At 37.4% G+C, this 25,380-nt stretch overlaps 1 protein-coding gene across 1 annotated transcript in view; it reads right to left on the bottom strand.

Moving 5' to 3' along the window:
• ARFGEF1 (ADP ribosylation factor guanine nucleotide exchange factor 1) overlaps positions 1-14,460 on the bottom strand; it is a 148,500-nt gene extending 134,040 nt beyond the window's left edge. The window contains exon 1 of the mRNA XM_047725294.1: positions 13,905-14,460. Coding sequence (XP_047581250.1) covers positions 13,905-14,028 — 124 coding nt within the window. The 5' untranslated portion in view covers positions 14,029-14,460. The remainder of the gene's footprint in view (positions 1-13,904) is intronic.
• Between the last annotated feature and the right edge of the window lie 10,920 nt (positions 14,461-25,380).

Here is a 25,380-nt window from a genome sequence, read left to right as displayed (position 1 = left end):
TTAGAGCTATAGATTCTTTAATGACATATCTTCTCTAACAACCTTATAGATATATGGTAGTTCTACTGAAAAACAAGACAATGGAACAGGTCTCTCAATATATGTTCAAAATTTCCTTATATTTGCAACACTTCTTCTATGTATACCTATAAATACTTGTTCAAAGATAAACACTAGTATATAATTATATAACAGATTATGTAACTTTCATATATTTCCACTCATTTATCTCCTATATCAATGAATATATTTCCAACATGTCCACTCACTATTCAGTGCGTTGTAGTATTCCAAACACCATTATTTATTTAACCTACCCCATATTGTTTACCAACCTTACTTTCAACTTTAGTAGTCATAAAGAGCACAACGATAGATGAATTTGTACAGAGATCTTTACAACATGTCTGATTATTTTCTAACAATTTTTAGATGTTATTTGAAGGGAAGAAAAATATTATTTGAAATAAAAGGGATGAGACAGATGAAGGAGACATGAAAGAGAGGAAAGAAAGGTAACAACGGAAAACAAGACAGAGAAGCGGGATAAGGCAACAGATTAAAAAAAAAAAAGACATGAAACACTATATTTCACTTTATTACCAGAATTGCTGTTGCTGTTCTATCATTTTCAGGCAATTTGTACTACTTAGGTTTAGCTAGGGTAAAACTCTTCCTTGCAATCTTAAACTAAAATTACAATTCCTTCTTTGAAAGCTTATTTTCTCTGACTAGATATTTATGGGATATAATTTTTTTTTAAAGATTTTATTTATTTATTTATTTGACAGAGAGAGATCACAAGTAGACAGAGAGGCAGGCAGAGAGAGAGAGAGAGGAGAGAGGGAAGCAGGCTCCCTGCTGAGCAGAGAGCCCGATGTGGGATTTGATCCCAGGACCCTGAGATCATGACCTGAGCCAAAGGCAGAGGCTTAACCCACTGATCCACCCAGGCGCCCCTGGATATAATTTTTAATCCTTATTTTAAAGAATATCCATGAATTGAAACTTGTAAGAATGTCTTCTGAGCTTTTTTTCTTCCTAGAATATGGGCAGTTAGCATGTAAAGGTTTTTTTTTTAGTGCAGCCATTTCAAAATGTCTCTGATTATTACTTTGTTTGCAATTTCAAATTAATCTTCTTTCATTAGGAAAAAAGAATTATCCCTACATTAGCATCTTTGTTAGATACTTAGTTATAGCTCATCCTTTTAGCTTCTTTTCATTCCTTCCAGATCTAGAAACAGATTGCCATTAATCTTGGATTTCCACAATGGAGTGAATTTTCTTCCATTTCCACAATTTAGCGGTCATTTGGTGGGTCACATCAAGGGATATTAACCAGGTGCACGGTTACTTTCTGATGATTTTTAAAGTGCCGTCAATTCTTAAAATATGCTTTTAGGAATCAAGAATGTATTAATGCATCGATGCTCATATGATTCCTGAGGTTTGAAAGGAAGAGAGATAAGGAGGATCAGGTAGGAGATGAACATAAAAGGAGTGGTTCCCAAAAAAAAGGAACTGAAATACTGTGATAAATTTTTAAGTGAAAATTTCAGGACAAAAGTTTAAAAAATAAACATGAGGGGTGGCGCCTAGGTGGCTGGTGGGGTTGGGCCTCTGCCTTCGGCTCAAGTCATGATCTCAGGGTCCTGGGATCAAGCCCCGCATCAGGCTCTCTGCTCAGAAGGGAGCCTGCTTCCTGTCTCTCTCTGCCTGCCTCTCTGCCTAATTGTGATCTCTCTCTCTGTGTCAAATAAATAAATAAATAAATAAATCATTAAAAATAAATAAATAAAATAAAAAATAAAAAATAAACATGAAAACCTGAGGAAAAGCAAACATTTTTGACATTTACTTTCCCAACTCAAAGATACTTTATTTTCTTACACATCTCCTGGAAAGCCAAATTATAACAGTGACTATCCTTGACAAAATATTTGGGGACATTAATTTAATGAATCAACAAAAACTTTACATTAAGAAATTTTAGTCAAGCAAACTAATGAGAAGTCTTAATTATACAGAATAGCATTAGGCATGCATGAGTGGCAATCAAAGCTCCTTATTTGCTATTAATCAAAGATCACATAACTTCAATAAATGTTAAAGGTAGAAAGCTTTAATGAGCATTTTCAAAAGCATTTTATCACATCTTGTTCCATTAGTCATTCTCAATTCAAATTAGCACAGTGCATAACATGGTATCTGACTGATGAGTTCTCAATGCCACTTACTTGTTTATATTTTTCGTAAGTGGTATTCAATGAGACCAAGTTGGTAGAAACCATTTAGGAGGTGGTGTTAAAAAAATTCAAAGGATATTCAATTTAAGATTTAAAACTGCTCAGTAAATACTCATAAATATGATTTTAGTTTAGTAATGAAACAGAAAGACTAATCTTTCCCAAAGACATTTTTCTTTCAAACCAAGAAAACCAACCAAACAAAAATAATTACAATGATGATAATTTGAATGCCTAACTTTTTTACAGGGAAATCAGATTTTGGCATATTAATCATTTAATCAAGTGTGCTTTTGAAATGTAAAGAAAATTATAAACTGAAAAAATATTAACTATTTCAAAAGGAATATAACTCAATGAATATACAATCACATATAGAAGTTTAAGATACCATACTTCGGCAGGAATATAACTCAATGAATATACAATCACATATAGAAGTTTAAGATACCCATACTTCGGCATACTCGTTGACTTTTTAAGAGAAAGAAGTGTGTGTGCTACATATTAACCAAAAGTTACCATTTCCTCTTAATTTGCCATTGAAGAGTCTTCTCCAATAGCCTCAGAATGTGGGTTGGGGTGAGAACAAAGAGAATAAAGTAATTTCACTTCATAGATACAAACACAGAGATTCATCACTGCATTTATAACAAATACATTCTGATTAAGATTAATTTCTGTCCATGTATCTTGTAGTGAAACAGTTCTCTAATCATAATAAAATCCCTATTTTGGACACTGATATAAATTTTAAAAGCTCAATTATTAAGTCTTAATTGTTAATTTAATTATTAACTGGTATCAAACTACCACACTTTTTTTTTAAACACTTTATTTCTATTCACTCTTAGAAGATTCAAGTGGTTCCATTTTCATTTCTAAGGATACAACAAGCACATTAAAAATTACACATAAGTTTTGGCTTGTCACACATTAACACATTCTCAAATCACTACGTAAGAATTAAAATTTAGGGAATAGGCATGAGAGCCCAACAAAATAGATGAAATAATCAACTTCTTTCCAGCTATAACACTTTTAATCTTATATATAAAAATAAATGGTAAGACAAGCTAAGCATCATATTAATAAGACACTAAAAGTAAGTATTAAAGTACAAAAAATAAAAATACTAAAGTTTGGGGGGGAAGCAACATTATAAAAAATAAGACATGAGGACTAATTAATCCTGTTAGATATCATGTGAGGGCACTATGCTAATAAAAAATGAATAATCAATAATTTAAGAATAAAATACTTTTAACTTCATAACTGTTTTTTTACCTGTCAATTCAATGGGAGAAAATGAACCTATTAAATACTTGCTATTATACCCTAATAAATTCAAGAAAATAAGCACCAAAAAACTCAAAATCTATAAAAAAAACAAAAATATACACATTCTGATTATAAAGGGGAGTTTCAGGTCTTCATTTTCTACTTTTAGAACAGAAAAAAAAATTGCAAAGAAAAAGATGAAAAGGAATGGTTACATAAAAATAAGTCCAAACCAATAACTCTAAAGAGAATGAAAACTCTTGTCTTCCTCAGCAGATGACTGTATACTTGCATCCAGCATAGATAGAGTACATTTATGACAATTCTACCTAAGGAACAAGAGCCATAAATGACCACACTCTCCCAGCGAACTCAGTGTTTACCATACATAATTCTGTATACATAATATTCAATGAATTTTGCGGGGATTAATAAGAAAATATATTAAGAAAACTCTGTGCAGCAGAATTTAAATGGAAATGTCCCCAAACTCAAACAACACTTTGCAACAGGAACAGGAGCACCTGGGTGGCTCAGTGGGTTAAGTGTCAGCCTTCAGCTCAGGTTATCATCCCAGGGTTCTGGGATGCAACCCAGTATCACGCTCCCTGCTCAGCGGGGAGCCTGCTTCTCTCTCTCCTCCCCATGCTATCTCTGTTGCTGTCTCTGTCCCTCTCTCTCTCAAATAAATAAATAAAAACTTAAAAGAAAAAAAACAAAAAACAGACAACATTATTAAAATAAAATGCTTGGTAAGAAAACAAAGTACACATATAGAAAATGCATATGAAATAATATGAGAGACTATACAATTGAGAGTTATGACAATTACACAATATTGTATTTATTTCAATTTTATTTACTTACTTTAGAGAGAAAGGATGTGCATGCCTGAGTCAGGGGAGGGGGTGGGGGAGAATTTCAAGCAGACTCCTGCTGAGCGCAGAGCCCCACAGAGGGCTGGATCTCACAACCCTGAGATCATGACCTGAGCCAAAATCAAGAATTTGGACACTTAAACAAATGAGCCACCAGGCACCCCACAATAATTATATACTTACGAAAGCCACTGAATTTATGGAGACTCATGACTGTTTGAACACATACATGGTATACTCTATAAATGGAAACTCAAATCAAATTGGGTCTGAAAAGTTAGGATAAAGGGAACTTTTATTAGTTTTCTAGGGCTGCGTTCACACATTATCACAAACTTGATGGCTTAAAATAACAGAAATTTGTTCTCACAGTTCTGGAGCCCAGATATCTGAGCTATCTCTGAAGGCTCCAGGAAAGAATCCTTCTTACCTCTTCCTAGATTCTGGTGACTACAGGAGTTCCTTAGCTTATTTATGGCAGCATAACTCCATAAACATTAACAATTATTTTAGGTAACAGAGTCTTACTTCCTATTAGATAACACTTTAGTAAGAGTTTGTTTTTGTTTCAATTCTTAAAATGATTTTAAAATGTTATAAAATGCTAAGATAAAAAATTAGAGTATTTTTAAAAGACAAGGAACTCAAGTACCATAAGATCGCCAGAATCCTTGGAATGTCATGGGACAGCTGTATTTTCCAAATGGCTTAAATTATTAAAATCTTACTTTAAAATTTTGTTTAAAATCTTACATACACAGAAACACACATGAATCTGGTTGACTTAAGCAGACCACAAAATGGTTTTTTTGTATGACAGATTCAGAGATGCAATTATTAACATATAATACATAAATACCCCTGAGAATCACTCAAATGTAGAGAGCAGTATTTTTCTATACTGCTGTTAGATAGCTGTTTCTTCGTTCTGTATTTTGCCCTTTCTCTTTCTTAACAGTAACTCTTTTTCCATGGAGGCCCTTCTTTCCCTTTTTGTAATCTGTTAATTATAAACAAAGATTCATGGGTAAGGGCGCAGGTCAGTTCTGCCACATTAGGCCCAAAAGACTTGCTCATATTTTAACTCTACCAAACATAAGCTCTAAACCTCAGTTTCTTCATTTGCAAACTGCAGATAATAACGGCACCAAAACATACAGGGTTGTCTGGAGGACAAACTGAGATAAAGACAATAAAGTAATTGGCACAGAACCTGGCATACAGTAAACAATAAATGTCAGCTATTTCTTTTTCCTTCTTACTATTGCCTTATAAATCAACTAGCTCAATTTTTGAAGACTACATCTGTATGTGTTGTGTTGTCAGAATAAAGTATGGAAAAAATACCTCAAAAAGTTAATAGTGTCTCAAAGAAATAACACTTCATATCAACTAAGATGGCTAAAATAAAAAAGACAGTAATAATCTTGGCTGGCAAGGACATATGATAAACCCTCCTATGTTGCTGATGGAGATATAAAAGGAAGTAGCTACTTGGAAAACAACGTAGTTTCTTAAAAAGTTAAACATAGATTTATCATATGACACAGCAATTCTACTTCTAGGTAGTAACTATATAAATATTACACACAAATATTCACAGCAGCATTATTCATTCAACTCAAACATCCATCAAAACTGGTGAATAAACAAAATGTGGTACTCCACACTCTGGAATACTATTTATAATAAAAAGAAATAAAATATTGATACGTGCTACAACATGAATGAGCCTCAAAAACATGCTCAGTGGAAGAAGCCAGACACAAAAGACTCTATCTGTATGATGAATACTTAAAGAATATACAGAAAAGGCTTATCTAGACACAGAAAGCAGATCAGTGGACACCTAGAGCTGTGGGAAGGCACTAGAGATTTACTGGGGTAATGGAAGTATTCTGAAACTGGATTATGGTTATGGCTGCACAACTCAATGAGTTTAGTAAAAATCATTACATTTAAAATGGGCAGTTTGGGGTGCCTGACTGACTCAGTCAGAAGAACATGCAACTCTTCATCTAGGCTGTTTGAGCCCCATGTTCAGTATAGAGATTAATTTTTTTAATGGGCAGATTTATACTATGTAAATTATACCTCAACAAAGTTGCTTTTTATAAAATTAGCAATGGCTATCTTCACCTAACAGTGTCATGGTTATTTTTCTCCCCAGTTTTACTTTTGAAAATGGTTTTTAAAAAAGGTTTTGTTTGGGGACGCCTGGGTGGCTCAGTTGGTTGGACGACTGCCTTCGGCTCAGGTCAGGATCCTGGAGTCCCTGGATCGAGTCCCGCATTGGGGTCCCAGCTCCACGGGGAGTCTGCTTCTCTCTCTGACCTTCTCCTCGCTCATGCTCTCTCTCACTCTCTCTCAAATAAATAAATAAAGCCTTAAAAAAAAACTTAAAAAAAAAAAAGGTTTTATTTTAAAAAACAAAAAGAATAAACTGCCAATTCATTGGACTTATGTATAATTAAAAGTAAACAGAGTAAAGACAATGGGATTCTCCTCTGAATTAAGTACTTGACCTTCATGATACCTTCTTTGCTTATATTTTTATTATTTCATTCCTTAGCAAGTTTCTAGACAGTTATTAAACAGCTGATTAAGTGATTCAAAGTTGAGTGAGAAATATTAAATGTCCCACGTGAATTTTTCTAAAGATCCTATCAGAGGTAATACTGTGATATGAAATATTTATAGATTTTTTTTACCATCTTTCCTGGATGAGAAGGTAACACAGGCTATATAGACCTATGTAGTTATATCAGTCTAATAAGCAAAACAAAAATACTAAAAGAACATAAACTTTTTAAAATACTTGGTCCCAGTACCCTTTAAAAAGAACTTTTTCAAGAGACTCACACACACTAAAGCCTCAGAATAACTACTGTCTAGATTTATGAGATAGAAGTTAGCCAAAGACTGCATTTGACTATTTGAACACATACATGGCATACTCTATAATGGAAACTCAAATCAAATTGGGTCTGAAAAGTTAGGATAGGGGAACTTTTATTAGTTTTCTAGGGCTGCGTTCACACATTATCACAAACTTGATGGCTTAAAATAACAGAAATTTGTTCTCACAGTTCTGGAGCCCAGATATCTGAGCTATCTCTGAAGGCTCCAGGAAAGAATCCTTCTTGCCTTCTTCCTAGATTCTGGTGACTACAGGTGTTCCTTGGCTTATTTATGACAGCATAACTCCAATTTCTACCTCCATTTTCACATGGCCTTCTTCCTTCATAGGTCTTCCTGTCCCTTCGTCCACTTATAAGGACACCAGTCATAGGATTGGGACCCACCCTGATCCAAGATGATTTCATCTGGAAATCCTCAACTAATTAAATCTGCAAAGATCCTATCCCAAAAAGGGACTAGGCCAGTTATTTATTAACTACATGAAAGTTCGCTCTTAGGAAAAAAAAAAGCTCACCAAAAAACCCTAACAACTCAAATTTAAAATTATTTTGTATATTCTCAGTTGGAAATATCCTATCATTTTAATTAATTCCTTTTCTCAGTAGAAAGCATCCTATTATATAATCAGGAAATTCTATCATTAAAAAATTATAAAATATATATAAAGAGTTGGATGAAAATGTTTTACTGTAACAACTTATTTCCCAAAGGTTATTTCTCTCCTGGTGTTCCTCCTCATCATGGTGAATGCCCTAACAACCTGTAGCTCTGGCAACTAGTCTGTTGTCATACAAGCAACCCATCAGCAAATTCAGTGGACTCCTTTAAAATATATTCCAGGCGCCTGGGTGGCTCAGTGGGTTAAGCCGCTGCCTTCGGCTCAGGTCATGATCTCAGGGTCCTGGGATCGAGGCCCGCGTGGGGCTCTCTGCTCAGCAGGGAGCCTGCTTCTCTCTCTTTCTCTCTCTCTCTCTCTGCCTGCCTCTCCGTCTACTTGTGATCTCTTTCTGTTGAATAAATAAATAAATAAATAAATAAATAAAATATATTCCAAATGCAAACAATTCTCATACACTCCCCGACCCCCTCACCCCTGCCTAATCTAAATCACTACCAGTGAGCCCTTTAACATGTAAATTTGCTATATCACTCTCTTATACAAACTCTGCAATGGCTTCCATCACAGATAATGATAAAATCCAAAATTGCTCTCCTCTTCCATCCCTCTCCCTCTTACTCTCCCCTCAGTCACCTAAATCTTTCAACCTGGAAAAGCACCAACCACACACTGTCTTACTGTTACCTCTATTTCATTCACGTACCTAAAAGGCTGAATCTCTCTGTTCTGTCAATTCTCTGCTGAAATGTCACTTCAGAGAAAGGCCTTTCCTGACCACCTTATCTAAAATTGCACTCCTGGGCCATTCTCCCTTTACCCTTCTGAACTACTGCTTCAGAAAATAACAATCTGACAATCCATGTGAGTTTGTTTTTTTACTGTTAGCCTCAATAAACTAGAAAGTAAGTTCCATGAAAGTATGTTTGGTTCAGTGCCATATGCCCAGCACTGGAATAATACCTGGCATAGCGCTAGCACAACTAGTATCTGAATGAAAAACATACCTAACTTTGAATGGCGACAATAATTTTTTCATCCATTTTCCCTTTTCAAATATCCCCTCCTTCACTCTGTAAGGTATATTATGAGAAGTATTTCCTCAAATTATTTCCCATTCACAATACATTTTTATTCTGCTTTGAAAAAACAATTACAATAGACGTTCCTCTCTCCAAGTTAAATATTAACAGGAGAGACAACCAGTTGCTTGCCTTTAGATGGGATGGGAAACAAAGAGCTAGTAAGCAAACAGTCCTGTGATCTGATACCATTCCTCCCAACTGCTCCTTATTTCTGATTTTCTTCTTCCTTCACTGCCAACAGAACTGCCTTCCCAGGGCGCCTGGGTGGCTCAGTGGGTTAAGCCGCTGCCTTCGGCTCAGGTCATGATCTCAGGGTCCTGGGATCGAGTCCCACATCGGGCTCTCTGCTCAGCAGGGAGCCTGCTTCCCTTCCTCTCTTTCTGCCTGCCTCTCTGCCTACTTGTGACCTCTGTCTGTCAAATAAATAAATAAAATCTTAAAAAAAAAAAAAAAAAAAAAAAAGAACTGCCTTCCCAAAACACAATCACTAATCTGGAGAATGGTCTCATGTTTATGTAGGGCTACTGTATCTACTGTATTCTATCTATACCTTATCAGTAATTAGGGCCTTTCTTTCCCTTTAATAGTGTCCCAAAGTAAATTCCAAGGAACAATGTATCACAGAGACTCTGAAAGGGGTCAAATAAATTAAGAAAAACTTCAATAAGCAGAACAGAGCAGGTATCTTCCTTAGAAGACTTTCCAGAATCTCAACTATGTTAATGTGCATTCTAAATCTTCACAACGGAAAGTATATACACTGAGACCCAAACTTACTTTTTCAACTCAAACTTAACAGAATCTATCATCAATCATTTCATTTCACTACTCTTTTTTCCTAGCTACCTCAAAAATTCTGGCAGTCTGACTTACTGAAAACACCTTTTACCTTAGATATTGAGGAAGGTTTAAAAGGAGATTTGCTAATGGATTTAAATTATAAAATGTTCACTGCAGCATATTATTTGGGAATAAATCATTTTTTTTCCACAAAAGGTGAAGAGTAACAAAATTTGGTATTACCAAAAGTAGCATAAAATTGGGGTCAATAGCACTCAAGTAATTCCTCTCCACCCAAATAGCTCTTTTTTATAACACTGCTAACCAAAATAAGGGTGGGACTGGAGGTATAGTAGGAAGTTCTGTAAATTTCTGTAAAATCTTATATCTACATTTCTGGGGGTAACTATAATTACAGGTAACAGACTCTTAAATAAACTAAATCAGTAGGATCACTTTAGGATACAATAAACAACACAAATTCATATGCTGTCTGATGCAAAAATTACTTCCCTCAAAAGTCCTCTTTTTCTCCATTCTCCCATATCTCAAGGGATTCCACCCTTATGAATGCCCCTGCATGCCTCCCTTGCCTCTAAAACCTTCTTGTGGTCACCCTTTTCACTCCTATTCTGTATCAGTGCCAGCTTCCAAACTTGAACTAGTTCATCTTAACATTTGCAGAATATCTTTGTCCATACCTGATGTTAGCAGCCAAAGTTGAACTAGTCATAGCCCTAACATCAAAGAAAGTTCTAAAACTTAAAGAGGCCTGACTGGAATAGGGCGCAAATGCACCCTCCCCCTGAGACAAACAATGCTACCTTCAAGTCAGATCCTGCAACAATCCTAAATTCTTTGAAACTAAAAATAGCTCAGCTGTTGTCTCATCTGCCAGCAGATGGCCAGACTATTTTTAATTCAGGATTCTAGAGAGCACGAATGGATCACGCTAAGCTAGGGCAGCCTAGAAGGCCTCTGCAGAGTTGTCTTAGCTGCAGAAAGCTGTAGTGGGGCAGGAACCAAGAGAGGGCAACCTGGAGCTGTTCTTCTGCCCCTGGGCTTCACACTGATTGTAACAACGAAGATGTGAGGGTTTTTTGTCTGTTTTTTTAACCATTCTGTACTTCAAAATGAAGTCTGAAATGTAAGATAATTTGATAAAAATTTTAAATAATCTGCACACCCTTTAAAGTTTTCATTATTTTTTTGTGAAAATAAAATTTCCTTTATGTGGTATCTTTGAGGATGAATTTTGTTTTTAATAAAGTGAAATCTCTTCTGATCTTGATAAGGTGTGCTAAAAGTTTTACTTTAACCAAAAAAAATCATTTTCTTAAGAATATGTGATGAACTGTAATTTCAACAGTATTATTTACAGAAAAACTATTTATAACTGGCCATTGTTAAAAGGTAACGGAATTTTGAATACCAGTGCTCTGAAATCACCTCACATGGCAATAAAATGATTTTAAAACACAAAAGGATTGAAAGTCTGACATACTATATACTTTTCTGTTTATTCTGTCTCCATTCAGCTCCTTGGTAGGTGCTCAATAAGTATTTGGGGGTGGGGAGGACGAAGAACGCAGGCAGGTGTATTTAGAAGGGTTATTTAGAAAGTACATTTAGAAGGATTATAGCAGTCACTTCTATGCTTCCACCATCCAACTCCTACCCACTCACAACCTAATCTAGATCAGGGATGACCACACCAGTCCTTTCCAGTTTACCATTCCTGCTTGATGGCCACAGCGATTATCAAGAGACCAACGTGGGTCTGGATTCTCAGTAATGAAGAGAAAAGAGGAGCTTGTAATAGTTTCCAGAGACAATACATATTTGAAGACACCATCTTATTGTAAAACATTACATTTTCTGTAAAAATGAAAGGAGTTATCCCACCAATTTGTGATAATGTATGTGGATGACTAGAAGGAAAGAAACAAAGTTCATACATCAGGGATCCACTATCTTGAGATCAAGGAGACTTTGCAGGAGACTAAATATAACTTTTATAAAATTTGAGAAAAAGCCTTATACAGCTTTAAAAAAGTATTGTGTTGCCTAGTCCTTGCCTGGGTAGTCATATTTCTCGTAACAATCTTCTGCTAACTATATGGAAGAGGCAGGCAAAAAAGTAAAACCAGCAAAATCTGCAAAAGACAATTCCCAGTACACCTAACACACACTACCAAGTAGCTCCTAAATCTAGATACCACAAGGACCAAGCCCTAAGCCCTCTAAAGATGCCAATCAAGAAGGGCAGGAATACTCAGTGCACAAGTTAACCAAACTGTGTTCACGGTCATGGCACATTAGAGGAAATGTAACCTTACAATAATTAAGTTCAATATCCTGATTTACAAGGAAGGAAACTAAGGCCCAATGACTTGACTGCAATGTAACAGAACTGGGATTTAAACCCAGGATCCCCAATTCTCCTTCCACAGAACTCTCCATCAAAACACGCTCAACTTATTGGCATTTTGGAGTGGGAAAAAAAATATGTATACAAGATACACTCCATTTCATTGGTCTAATACTTATTACTTAGTATACTAAAATAAAATTAACATGGAAAATCTGGTCTCAAACTAAAACTTTACTTTGCATTTCTTAAGTCCTTTAACCTGCAAATTATTTATAAACCTACAAATAATTCTTTTAAAAACTCAAAATCACTTCTTCCCTCATACCACCTCAATTTAATAATTACTCCTTTCGGGACCTACATAAATTCAATTTTTTTCGCTATACAAGGTTTTCTCATACACCCAGAACAGTATTTCACTAGCTACAAGGATAAAAAGATGAATTTCTGATTCACGAAGGGCCAAAGGACTAAACTTAAACCCACTATACTACAGATACAAAAAAATTTTAATGAAATTTCTTCAGTAATATTTTTCATAGCATCACACCTTAAAATAGTTTAAGAAGAAAAACAGTATAGCTTATTGTGCCAAGTTTTTTTTAAAAAGTACTCTATTTTAATAATTTAAAGGTCTTTCCTGTCTTCACTCTTTACTTTAACACACATTTAAGTTTTCCGGATTTCTCCCCCTTCAAGAACACTTCTTCCAAAGCCCATTTAACAAGCTTGATTTTCTTGTCAATTTCATGTAGTCTATTTCCACTGCTATAAAATAAAAACAGAAGCATTCGATATTACTCTTTGTGTTAAATGTCCTGGTCTTTCCCTAAACGATTTCATCTTTAATGGATGCAATAGATCAGTGTTCCCCCTTTAACAATTCTTCATCTGCTTGTCCTCACTATAGGTATTGTTTGGATTTACACTGCTATGGGATTCAATACACTAGATCTCCTCCGTCTGAACTATAAATCAGAATTCAAGCTTGAGAGCAGCTGCCACTGTCCAGACATGTGGCTGGTGGGTGTCATTGTCTTTTTCATTTTCCCCATTCCAAGCCCTCCCTTCCTTGTCACTAAAGCCAGCATATTTAAAGGTCCTTCCCTTCCTGGCTTTTATATGGCCACCCCCACCCCTTAACCTCTGGTCTTGCTCTTCCAGGTCAGCCCAGTCACATACAACATCACTCTGTTTTTTCCTGTAGCGGAGGAGGAGAGATGTCAGAATGGGCTACACCTCTTGCCAGACCCCTTCTCAAGACTGTCAACAAGGGAACAACTTCGGCCTATCTTCCAAAGTACCACACCAATAGACAAAGTTATCAAAATTACGATACGGAACCCTTCCCACGCCCAATCTTGACGAATCAGCTCTACCTCAATTTCCAAGCTAAAAAACAACAGCTCATCTTCTGCTCATCACAAAGGGTGCTAGCCCGTCCGCATCGCACGGTCCACCAGCAAAATCTCGATACTCTCAAGTCGATTCCAAGCCCTGCCGCGTTCCCGGAGCCTCGCTAACTGCCCTTCCTCCTCCACCCTGCCGCTGCCCCACATCCAGCCGAGTTACTGTCAACTCCAGCCCGGGAGCAAAGAGCTTCGCGAGGGCTCCCTGAGGTCAGTGGCGCCGGCCTAAGGCAGCCCCAGACGACCCCACCTCCCGTGGCTGCTGCCGCGCCGCCCCCCCACCCCCACCCCGGGGCCTCCTCCCCGCTCACCTAACGCCACCTCGCACGCTTTGCGCAGCTGGGAGTGATGCGCCTTCTTCACTTCCTTGTCGGCCAAAATCTTCTCCAGGGCCCGGGTCAGGAACATGTTCTTCGTCTTCTTCCCCTCATACATGGACGCAGAGAAGGAGGCGGCGGCTCGTCCGACCCGCGGCTCCCAGCGGCTGGAGGGAAGGAGGAAGAGGGGGAGGAAGAGGAGAGAGAAAGAAGAGGGGGTGGAAGTGGGGGAGAGGAGGCGTGGAGGGCAGCGGCGGGATCACGAAGGGACAGGCAGGTGAGAGCAGCCGCGGTGCGGACGAGGGGTGCGGAGATCTTCACCAGGTCTTAAGAGGCCGCCCCTTGAGGGCCGCGCCCGTCGGACCGCCGCTTCTCCCGGCCTGGGGTCGCTTCCCGGCCACCCCCCTCACTCGCCCCTCCGGCCCAGGGGCGGCGAGGGAGCCCAGCCCGGGCGGCCGTCTGCCGGGAGTCGAAGGACAAGGCGGCGGCGGCGGCGTCTCAGAAACCCAGAGAGAACACGGCAGCCCTGGCTACTGTGGGGATTAACACCCGCCGCGGCCGCGGACTAGCCTCCATCACCGCCGACCTGCCCCGACCGCCATGTTGGGAGGAAACGACGCGTCACGCAGCGGCCGAACGGCTGCAGAGGAGGAAGCGGCGGCGGCGGCGGCGGCGGCGACGACGGCGGCGCTGCCTGCCCAGAGCGGCCGCGGCGCCGGGAGGCTGGAGGCGGAGGGCGGCGCGGGAGGAGAGGCCCGATCCGCAGAGCTACGGTGGCCCGGCGGGGCCTCGTCGCCTCCTGCGTTCGCCTACAGGGCGGCGTGGGGCGTGGCGGGCGCCTTGCGGCGCCGGGCAGGCACCTCCCGGCGGCTCCGCTGCGGGGCGGAGGACCCCTGGTACCCTTCCTCCCACGGGGTGTAAAGGACTCCCAGCTACGGTGCTTGCACTTCTCCGACTTCCTGAAGGTCCCATTAGTGGAAGTGCAGTCCCTTCCGTTCCAGGGGTCACGGAAACACCCGCATTGCCCATTCTCAGCCCTACAGTGTTTCTATCTGCCGCGCTCGACTCTAAATTTCCTTACTAGATGTGCAAAACTGCTATCCAGGACCGTGCCGGTACCCTCGGACTACCTCAAGGAGGAGTCTCTCTTAGGAAGAGTAAACTAAAACCAATTTGACATGGACTCAGGCATGTTTCACCTTTTTTTTTTTTTTTTAATCTCTGTAGGATAAATCGGTAAACTGTAGATTTCAGATTCTTTCTGAACTGAGCTTGAAGTTAAGCCAACAAGTAAATATTTCGGGTTGATGAGGTCCATTAGAGCTCCGTGTTTCTGTGCTTTTAATACTAAGATGCAGTGAGGACAGAAAAACCAGTTTAAGAATAGAAAAGCTTTAAATACAGATTACCAGAAACATGTGACCATGTGTCTGCTTTGATATCAAAGAATAATTAAAACTTCTACTGTGTTTAATTCAGAGCATACAATTATGAAGAATGCCATAAAGTATATGTGAAGAATTGATACAGTGATTTAGGTGCGTGCTTACAAGTTCAAAGCTACTGATTCCCAAATTGTTAAGAGTGTCTCTCACTTCTGGTCCGTTCTATTGCCTTGAGTAGGGACTTGTCCTAATACAATCACCCAAAGCCACGAATGGAGGGGCTATGAAGTGCCAAGATTTGGGACAGGCTAAAAGCCATGAGAAATAAAAATGGAAACCTTGAAGGTGACCCTGAATTAAAGTAAAAACATAGATTAATTTTTAAAACTGTGGTGTTTAATTCTGAGAAACAAATAAATTCACTAATTTCATTTTAAAGACTATTTCTAGATTCCTGGGGACTGGAGAGTCAATATACTAGATCAGACATAATTCTGATTTCCATGTACACTCAAAGATTTAAAAAACTTTTAGAACAAGCTGTATTTCTAATTTATATTTGTTTCTTCATTATGCCAGGGTGCCAGGTAATGTTGAAAGTGCTGATCACCAAATCTATTTACTCTTCTTCCTCAGTACAGAGATGTATTATATTCCCCAGCCTCCCTTGCAATTAGGTGTAACCATCTAGATTTAGCTCATTAAAATAATAATTCCACAATCAGTTTTCCATGCTGTTTCTCTTCTGTGGCCACATGCTAAAGATGGCAGAGCACAAATTAGAAGGAGCCTGAGTCCCAGAATTACCACTTGGAAGAGAGCCATCCACCCATCATGAATATTTGTTTCAGACTTTGCATGAGCAAAGTAAATTCTTCAGTTATGTTTAGCAGCTAGCTTTGTCCTAAACAAAACATTTGGCATTGATACAACAGATCTCAGAGCTTAAAAAGCCCAGAGTCTCCTGCATAATACATATCAAAATCTGTAATCATCTTGTCTGCTTATTTGTTTATTGATTGATTATGTTTCCCTGGTAAGAGCAAGGACCTCGTCTGTCTATTCACTTCTCTATGCCTAGCATCTAGTATAGTCACTAGCATACAGAAGATCTTTAGAATGAACTTGAATAGAAACTTGGTTGAATGAAAGATACTGGACCTAAGTCAGGAATGATCCTTGTGAAATGATCCTGTGGAGCTTAGCATATATGGTAAAGAAAAAGAATATTAAGTAAATCACTAGTGAATGTATAATTACAAATGTGTTAAGTATGATTACAAAATAGAGTGCTATGAGGAGATCTTTAGATTTTAGATTCAGGGTTGGCTATCATAAGTAACATTTAAACTGAAACCTGAAGGAAGAGTAAAAATTAGCCAAGCGAAGACAGGCAGTCTTTTGGGGTAAGGGGGAAGTTTGGCAAGTTTCAGGAACCAAAACAAGGCAGTGTGGCTGATAGTTATCAAGGCAAAACCGTGCCAGTAAAGATAAAAGAGGGAACTAGGCACCAAACCATATAGAACCTTATAGGCCATGGTAAGGGTTCAGGATTATTTCATTCCAATAGCAGTAGAAACCTGTTGAAGGCTTAAGTAGAGAGTGAAGTAAAAGTGGGAATCTAAAAGTAGTCCCTCTGTTGTGTGGAGAATGGATTGGAAAGGGACAAGAGTGGATGTAGGCAGAAAGTGAGAATGTGATTACAACAGAGCATCATGGAGTGGGCTGGGGTCCAGAACCAACATGCAGGATTTTAGAGCTCATGTCCTGCACAAAGATGGCAAATGGGGCTGAAGTCCAGGGCCAACAGCTGCCCAGGGGAAGGGAATCCTTTTTTCTAACTTGTATAAACATTAGACCAGTGGTGTCTGAGTGATGGCCATGGAGATGGAGCAAAGTGGACAGATTTGAGATACATTTTGGTAGCAGAATGGACAGGACTTAGTAATGAACTGGAGTGAAGATAAGTGGAAGAAAGAAGTCACAAATGAATGTCATGTTTCTGACCAGAGCCAGAGAATGAGTAGAAATGCTGTTTGTGGAGATGACCTAGACTGGGATAGGAACAAATTCGAGGGCAAGGACACAATTTTTAGTTTTAGAACAATTGACTGCTCTGTGATACAACCTAACCCTCTCAAAAGGAATGGCCTGCATCCTTTCTCCCAGAGGACAATTCATCTTCCTCCTTTGCTGAATTTAGGGCTTCCACCCAAAGCGGATTGTGATGGGGGCAGGCGGTATGCAGCTTTGGGAGGTAGGCATTCTCACTTAACTTGAAATTCAGTACAATAACTCTGACCTGCCTGGAACAACAACAACAACAAAAGATAAGACTCTAAAAGAAAGATGTCCTTGGAAGAAAAGGGGGGCAGGTAATATTTTTAGTCTGTTATTCACAAGGATGGGGGAGATGGGGAAGGGGAAGGGGTTCCAGGCTCAGGCAATTTTTACACAAAATGTTAAGTGTATTTTCATGTACATGTTTCCTTTATTGCTGCTTGATGTTTATCTAGCTTATTTAAATAAATTCAATCTCAGTATTAACTTGCATTTGACCATTGCTATTTTTAAAACATTCAAATTCTTCTGAAATACCTATGATTCTCTAAATTTTAAAATATGGTTTTCTTATACGATTGTTTTTCCTGAGTCCATTTTTACCCCTCAGTCTACAGTCTCACCTTCTATCACTTAATTGCCCCTCATCATTTTCTCTTTCATCCATAACTTTGCTGTGGTGGCTGCCTTTTCTCTTTAGATAATATTCCCCCTTTGATTCCAAAGAGTCAAATAATATCAAACAATAAAAGACTTTGACCTGGGTTTTAGCACCTTGGTTGGTGTGCTTTATCATCATCCTTTTATTTATTTCTAATTTTTTTAAAAAAAGATCTATTTATTTATTGGGGGGCATGAATGGGGGAGGGGCAAAAGGAGAAGGAGAGTGAGAATCTCAAGCAGACTCCCCACTGAGCCTCATGTGGGTCTTGATTTCATAACCCAAGATCATGACCTGAGCCGAAATCAAGAGTCCAACTCTTAACCAGCTGAGCCACCCAGGCACCCCATCATCCTTTTAAATATAGATAGAAGTTTGGTGTAGCATGAAAATTAAATAAAATTTGAATATAATTTTAATTAAGTCTTGAGAACATCTGATTGTGGTTAAAAGCCAATATTCGTTAACACCAAAAATAACATCATGTTCAATTGACTAAAAAAAGTAGTCTTTCACATAATCTCTAAATTCTATTAGCTTTCAAAACATTCCATCATCTGACCCTTCCGAATCTGCCAACTAATTTCTCTATAGTAATAAATATTTATATAGAGCTTATTATGAGCCAGGCATAGTAACCCAAATGAAGAAGTTTCCATTATTATCCCTGATTTGTAGATGAAGAAACAGAGAGTTTAGACAACTTGTCCAGGCATACAATTTATAAGTGGTGGCGCCAGGATTACAGTTTGGAAAGTTTGGCTCCAGAGCCCATAAGCTCTATTCCTTCTCTGAACAGTCTGTTCTTGTAACCTTCCCTGCCTACTCTCTCCTCTCCTGAAATACACATGTAGGCACAGAAGTTCCAGCCCTTTCTTCCTGCAAATCTTCCTTCTATCCCCACACCACATACCCACACAAACACCAAGCTCTTCTGTACCTGCATGCCTTTGTTCATTCTTCAGCACCCACCAGAGCACCCACTACCACTTTCTTTTGTTTGCTCTCCTCACCAGCTTCCCAACTTTCAAAACTTCATTAAAATCCATCACCTTCTAAGTTTTCTGTCTCCAACAGCACCAATCCCTCCCTCCTCTCCTTATAAAGCATCATCTACCTCACACTTTATACCTAATTCTATATCCATAGTAGTGTTTAATGAGACCACATTTTTAAAGACCAGGGATATAAGGAAAGATTAAAGCAAGCAACTTAATAAAAGTTGAGGAACACTGGTTAAATAGAACCTTATCAGTTTTGCTGAGACCATAACAATGACATGACTATAAGACCGTATCCAAAGTAAGTCCAGTCTGCTTTCTTGCTTTTCATGTGAACAGGCTTATAAGTTAATGTGATACATTCCTCTTTTATCAGTCAGCTTCTTTTAATCTTGTTTATTAGGGAAGTAAGTGAATAGTGTCTTCAAACTCAGAGGTCCTGCTCTTTGTTCTGCAGAAAAACTATCAATACACTGGACAGGGCAGACAAAGGGAGAGCATGGTATATTGAAGAATTTGATTTAGAAAGAAAACAGGAGCAAGCACATTTTTATTAAATAAGAGACTACATTATGGTATTTGATAATCACAGTGAAGTTTAAAAAAATAGAATGCTGCAGAGAAAAGTTACAAATCTAGAGCAAGAAGTTGGAAGTAATAGAATTTTTCGTGAATTTTAAATAATCAATTATAATGTTTTACAGAGTAATAAAACTGAAAGCATTAGCACTTAAATTTCTTTAAAAATCTCTAAATTACATAATTCTGTAGAGGAGTGGAAAGTACTTACTAGTAATCCATGATACTATTCTCTCTTTCCTGCATACATAGTTACAAATTTTCCAGTAAAATCTGGATGATAGCTGATGATAGCTACTACAAAGTAGGTGTTTACTTTATATGAATCCCTTGCCTTAACTCATTTAATCCTTAAAACAACTCAGCCATGTGTATGGTATTATTCCTCTTTTACAAATGAGGGGGGAAAATATTACGGAAGTTAATTGCCCAGGGTTACAGAACCAAATATATCTGTCGCTTGTCAAAGTTCATGCATGCTCTTAAACACTGAGCTATCCTGTGTTTAGTCACATATTTGTATACATCCATTTGAAAATGCTTTTTCACTAATACTGTGCCAAAATTAAAGTAGGACCATATCTTTTCTTTCCTTTTCTGGAGGTCCTTTTTTTTTTTTTTTTAAATTAGAAATGGGAATTTTTAGGGCACCTGGGTGGCTCAGCAGGTTAAGCCTCTGCCTTCAGCTCAGGTCATGATCTCAGGGTCCTGAGATCAAGCCTCACATCGGGCTCTCTGCTCCGTAGGAAGCCTGCTTCCACCTGCCTCTCTGCCTACTTGTGATCTCTGTCTGTCAAATAAATAAAAATTTAAAAAATCTTAAAAAAAAAGAAATGGGAATTTTTATGAAAAGCCTGCCTTTTAAAGAAATTGAAATGTAGTTTGAAACTTTCTAGAAAAAAAAATCTCTAAGCCCAGTAAGTTTTACTCATGAATTCTATAGACATTTAAAGAAGAAAAAACACCAACCCCATCTCTTTCAGAAAATAGAAGATGGAACAATTCTCAACTTATTTTATGAGACTAGCATAACCCTGAAATCCAAACTCCATAAGCAGTACAAAAAAAGAACTACAGACCAATATCCCCTAAGAATATAAATGTAAAAATATAAAATATTGGCAAATCAAATTCAGCAATATATAAAAAAATAATATGCCATAACCAAAGGAGGGAAGGTGGGGGTTCATCTTGGGAATGCAGACCTGTTCAGTATTAGAAAATCAAGTGATGTAATTGACCACACTGGGAAACTAAAAGTAACTATATGATTATATGAATTGATAGGAAAAAACATTTGACAACATTCAACATTTATTCACGGTAAAAGCTCTCAGCAAACATTCTCACCCTGATTAAGGACATTTAAAAAGAAAGAAAAATATAGGCAACATCATACTCAGTCGTGACAAAATTCGATGGTGAAACATTGAATGGTAAGATCAGAAACAAGGCAAGGATGTCCATGCTCACTACTCCTATTCAATATCATACTGGAAGTTCTGGCCAATACAATAAAGCAAGGGAAAGAAAAGGCATGCAGATTGAAATGTGGGAAACAAACTGTTCTCACTGACAGTCAACATAATTTTCAATGTAGAAAATCCAAAGGAATCTACCCAAACTCCTAGAACTTATGATAACTAAGTTAAACAAGGTCAGGATATAAAGTCAATGCATAAAAATCTATTGTATTTTTATACATTATCAATATACAATTTGAAACCAAAATTTTAAAAATACCATTTACAACAGAGTCAAAAAATGAAATGTTCGGGCGCCTGGGTGGCTCAGTGGTTGAGGCCTCTGCCTTCAGCTCAGGTCATGGTCCCGGGGTCCTGGGATCGAGCCTCACATCGTCTGGCTCTCTGCTCAGCAGGGAGCCTGCCTCCTCCTCTCTCTCTCTCTGCCTGCCTCTCTGCCTGCTTGTGATCTGTCTGTCAAATAAATAAAAATCTTAAAAAAAAAATGAAATGTTTGACTATATATCTAACAAAATATATACAGGATCCTATGCTGAAAACAAGATGGTGATGAAGGAACTCAAAGAAGACCTAAATAAATGAAAAAATAAAAGGTGAAACATACAAAGTTACAAAAATTTTTTTTTAAACTTTTTATTTTAATTCCAGTTAACATACAGTGTTATATTAGTTTCAGGTGTAGAATATAGTAATTTGACTGTTCCATGCATCACTCAGTGCTCATCACAACAAGTGCGCTCCTTAATCCTCATCACCTTTTTAACTCATCCCCTCACCCCCTCTCTGGTAACCATCAGATTGTTCTCTATAATAAAGTTTCTTGCTTGTCTCAAAAGAATTTATTTTTCCTATGATGAAAACTTTTAAGATTTACTCTGTTGGCAATTTTCAAATATACACTATAATATTATTGGTTATAGTCACCATGCTGTATATTACATCTCCATGACCTATTTATGCTGGAACTTTGTACCTCTTGACCCCCTTTACCTGTTTTGCCTATACCCTAACCCCCTCTACCCTAGGAACTTCCATTCTATTCTCTGTATCTATGAGGGTTTTGTTGTTGCTGTTGTTGTTTGTTTTGTTTTCTAGATTTCACATAATATTTTGGTTTCTCTTATTTCACTTAGCATAATACCCTCAAAGATCATCCCTGTTGTCAAACATTGCAAGATTTCATTCTTTTATATGTCTGAGTAGTTTTCTACTCTGTGTGTGTGTGTGTGTGTGTGTGTGTATACACATCTTCTTTATCCATTCATCCATCAGATAAATAATGTGCAATGAATATAATATAGCATATATCTTTTCAAATTAGTATTTTTGGTTTTTTTGGATAAGTATTGAGAAGTGAATTTATGGATTGTATGGTAATACTATCCTTTTCTGCCTTTAATTTTTTGAGAAGCCTCAATTTTTGAGGAGCCACCAGGCTCCATACTGTTTTTCCATAGTGCTTCACCAATTTTCATTCCCACCAAGAGTGTACAAGGGTTCCCTTTTTCCACGTCCTTGCCAATACCTGTTATTTTTTCTCTCCCTCTCTTTTTTTTTTTAGTAATAGCCATTCTAGCAGGTGAGAAGTAGTGTCTCTTTGTGGTTTTGATTTGCATTTCCCTGATTTTTAGTGATGTCAAACATCTTTTTATGTGCCTATTAGCCATCTGTAGGTCTTCTCTGGAAAAATATCTATTCAGATCCTCTGCCCATTTTTTTAACCAAATTTTTTTTTTGCTATTGAGTTATATAGTTTTTTTTTTATATATTTTAGATAATAATGTCTTACTGGATATATGATTTGTAAATACTCCCTCCCATTAAGTAGATCACCTTTTCATTTTGTTGATGGTTTTGTTTGCTGTGCAGATGCTTTTTATGTAGTCCCACTTGTTTATTTTTTGCTTTGATTGCCTTTGCTTTTAGAGTCAGTTCTATAAAGTCATCACCAAGACAAAGGTCAAGGAGCTTACTGCCTATGCTTTCTTCTGGGAGCTTTATAGGTTTTCAGGTGTTACATTGGTGTCTTTGAGTTAATTTTTGTGTATAGTCTAAAACTGTAGTCTAGTTATATTCCTTTGCATGTGGCTGTTCAGTTTTCCCAAAACCAAATATTAAAGAGAAGGTCCATTCCCTATTGCTTATTCTTGTTCCTTTGTTGTAAATTAATTGGCCAAATATACATAGTTTTATTTCTGGGCTCTCCACTCTTTTCTGTTGTTCTGGGTGTCTGTTTTTGTGTTAATACTGTTGGCAATACCATACTGTTTTGATCACTTTAGCTTTGTAATATAGTTTGAAATCAGGGAGCATAATGCTTCCAGTTGTGTTCTTCTTTCTCAAGATGACTTTGGCTATTTAAAGTCTTTTGTGATTCTGTGCAAATTTTAGGATTATTTGTTCCATTTACATGAAAGATGTCATTGGGATTTTCATGGGGATTGCACTGTAGGTTGGGTGATATGGACATTTTCACAAAATTAATTCTTCAAATCCATGAGCAGGTAATATCCTTATACTTGTGTCCTCTTCAATTTCTTTAATCAATGTCTTATATTCTCTGGTGTGCAGGTCTTTTGCCTCTCTGGTAGAATTTTTTTGTTTTTGGTTTTGGTTTTTGTTTTCATTTTATTGTGTTATGTTAGTACCATACAGTACATCATTAATTTTTGATGTAGTTTTCCATGATTCATTGTTTGCGTATAACACCCAGTGCTCCTGCAATCCATGCCCTTCTTAATACCCATCACCAGGCTCACCCATCCCCCCAACCCCCTACCTTCTAAAACTCTCCATTTGTTTCTCAGAGTCCATAGTCTCTCATGGTTGTCTCCCTAGGTATTTTTAAATGCAGTTATAAATGGAATTGTATTCTTAATCTCTCTTTCTGGTACTTCATTGTTAGTGTATAGAAACACAATAGATCTTTGCATGTTGATTTTGTACCATATAACTTAACTGAATTCATTTGTTAGTTGTTACAGTATTTTGGTGGAATTTTTAGATTTTCTATATGAAAAAGATACTGTCTGCAAATAGTGGCAGTTTTACTTCTTCCTTACCAATGTGGATGCCTTTCATTTCTTTTTCTTGCCTAATTGCTCTGGCTAGAATTTCCAATACTATGTTGAATAAAGGTGGTGAGAATGAGCATCCTTGTCTTGTTCCTAATATTACAGGAAAAGTTTTCAGCTTTTCATAGTAGGATATTAGCTGTGTGCTTAACATATATGGCCTTTATTATGTTGAGGTATGTTTTCTCTCTATGTACCTTGTTGAGAGTTTTTATCACAAATGAATATTGAATTTTGTCAAATATTTTTTCTGCATCTATTGAGATAATGATTTTTAGCCTTCATTTTGTTAATGTGGTCTATAATATTGATTGATTTGTGGATGTTGAACTATTCTTGAATCCCAGGAATAAATCCCATTTGTCATGATGTGTGATTCTTAAACATTATTGTCGAATTCAGTTTGATAATATTTTATTGAAGATTTTTTGCACCTATCATCTATATTCACAAGGGATATTGACCTGTACCTACCTTTTTTTTTTTTTTTTTTTTTTTTTTTTTTTTTTTTTGTAGTGTTCTACTTTTGGCATCAAAGTAATGCTGGCCTTGTAAAATGAATTTGGAGGCATTCCCTCCTTTACAATCTTTTGGAATAGTTTGAGAAGGAGTATTAAATATTCTTTAAATATTTGGTAGAATTAACCTGTGAAACCATCTGGTTCTGGAATTTTGTTTGTTAGGAGGGTTTTGGTTACTGATTCAATTTCATTACTAGTAACCAGTTGTTTAAATTTTCTATTTTTTCCTGATTCATATTGCAAGATTTTAGGTTTCTAAGTATTTATCCATTTCTTCTCCAATTTGTTGGCATGTAGTTGTTCATAATAGTCTCTTATGATCCTGTATATTTCTGTCATATGAGTTGCAATTCTCTTTCATTTCTGATTTTGTCGATTTGAACCCCCTCTTTTCTTTCTTGGTGAGTGTAGGTAAGTTTGATGATAAAATCCAAAGAACCAACTCTTAGATCCATTGGTCTTTTTGAACTTTATTTCATTTACTTCTGCTCTAACTTCTTCTAACTTTGGCCTTCATTTCCTATTCTTTTTCTACTTATTTTATGTATAAAATTAGAATGCTTGAGATTTTTCTTGCTTCTTTTTAAGATTTTATTTATTTTTTTGACGGGGAGAGAGAGAGAGAGAGAACAGGCAGGGGGAGTGCCAGGGAGAAGCAGACTCCCTGCTGAGCCCCCATGCAAGCCTCAGTCTCAGGGATTATG

The sequence above is a fragment of the Lutra lutra genome, chromosome 4, assembly GCF_902655055.1.
Source record: "Lutra lutra chromosome 4, mLutLut1.2, whole genome shotgun sequence".
Lineage (NCBI taxonomy): Eukaryota > Metazoa > Chordata > Mammalia > Carnivora > Mustelidae > Lutra > Lutra lutra.
Note: the sequence above shows the minus strand (reverse complement) of the source record. Positions and strands in the feature narration are given on the sequence as shown.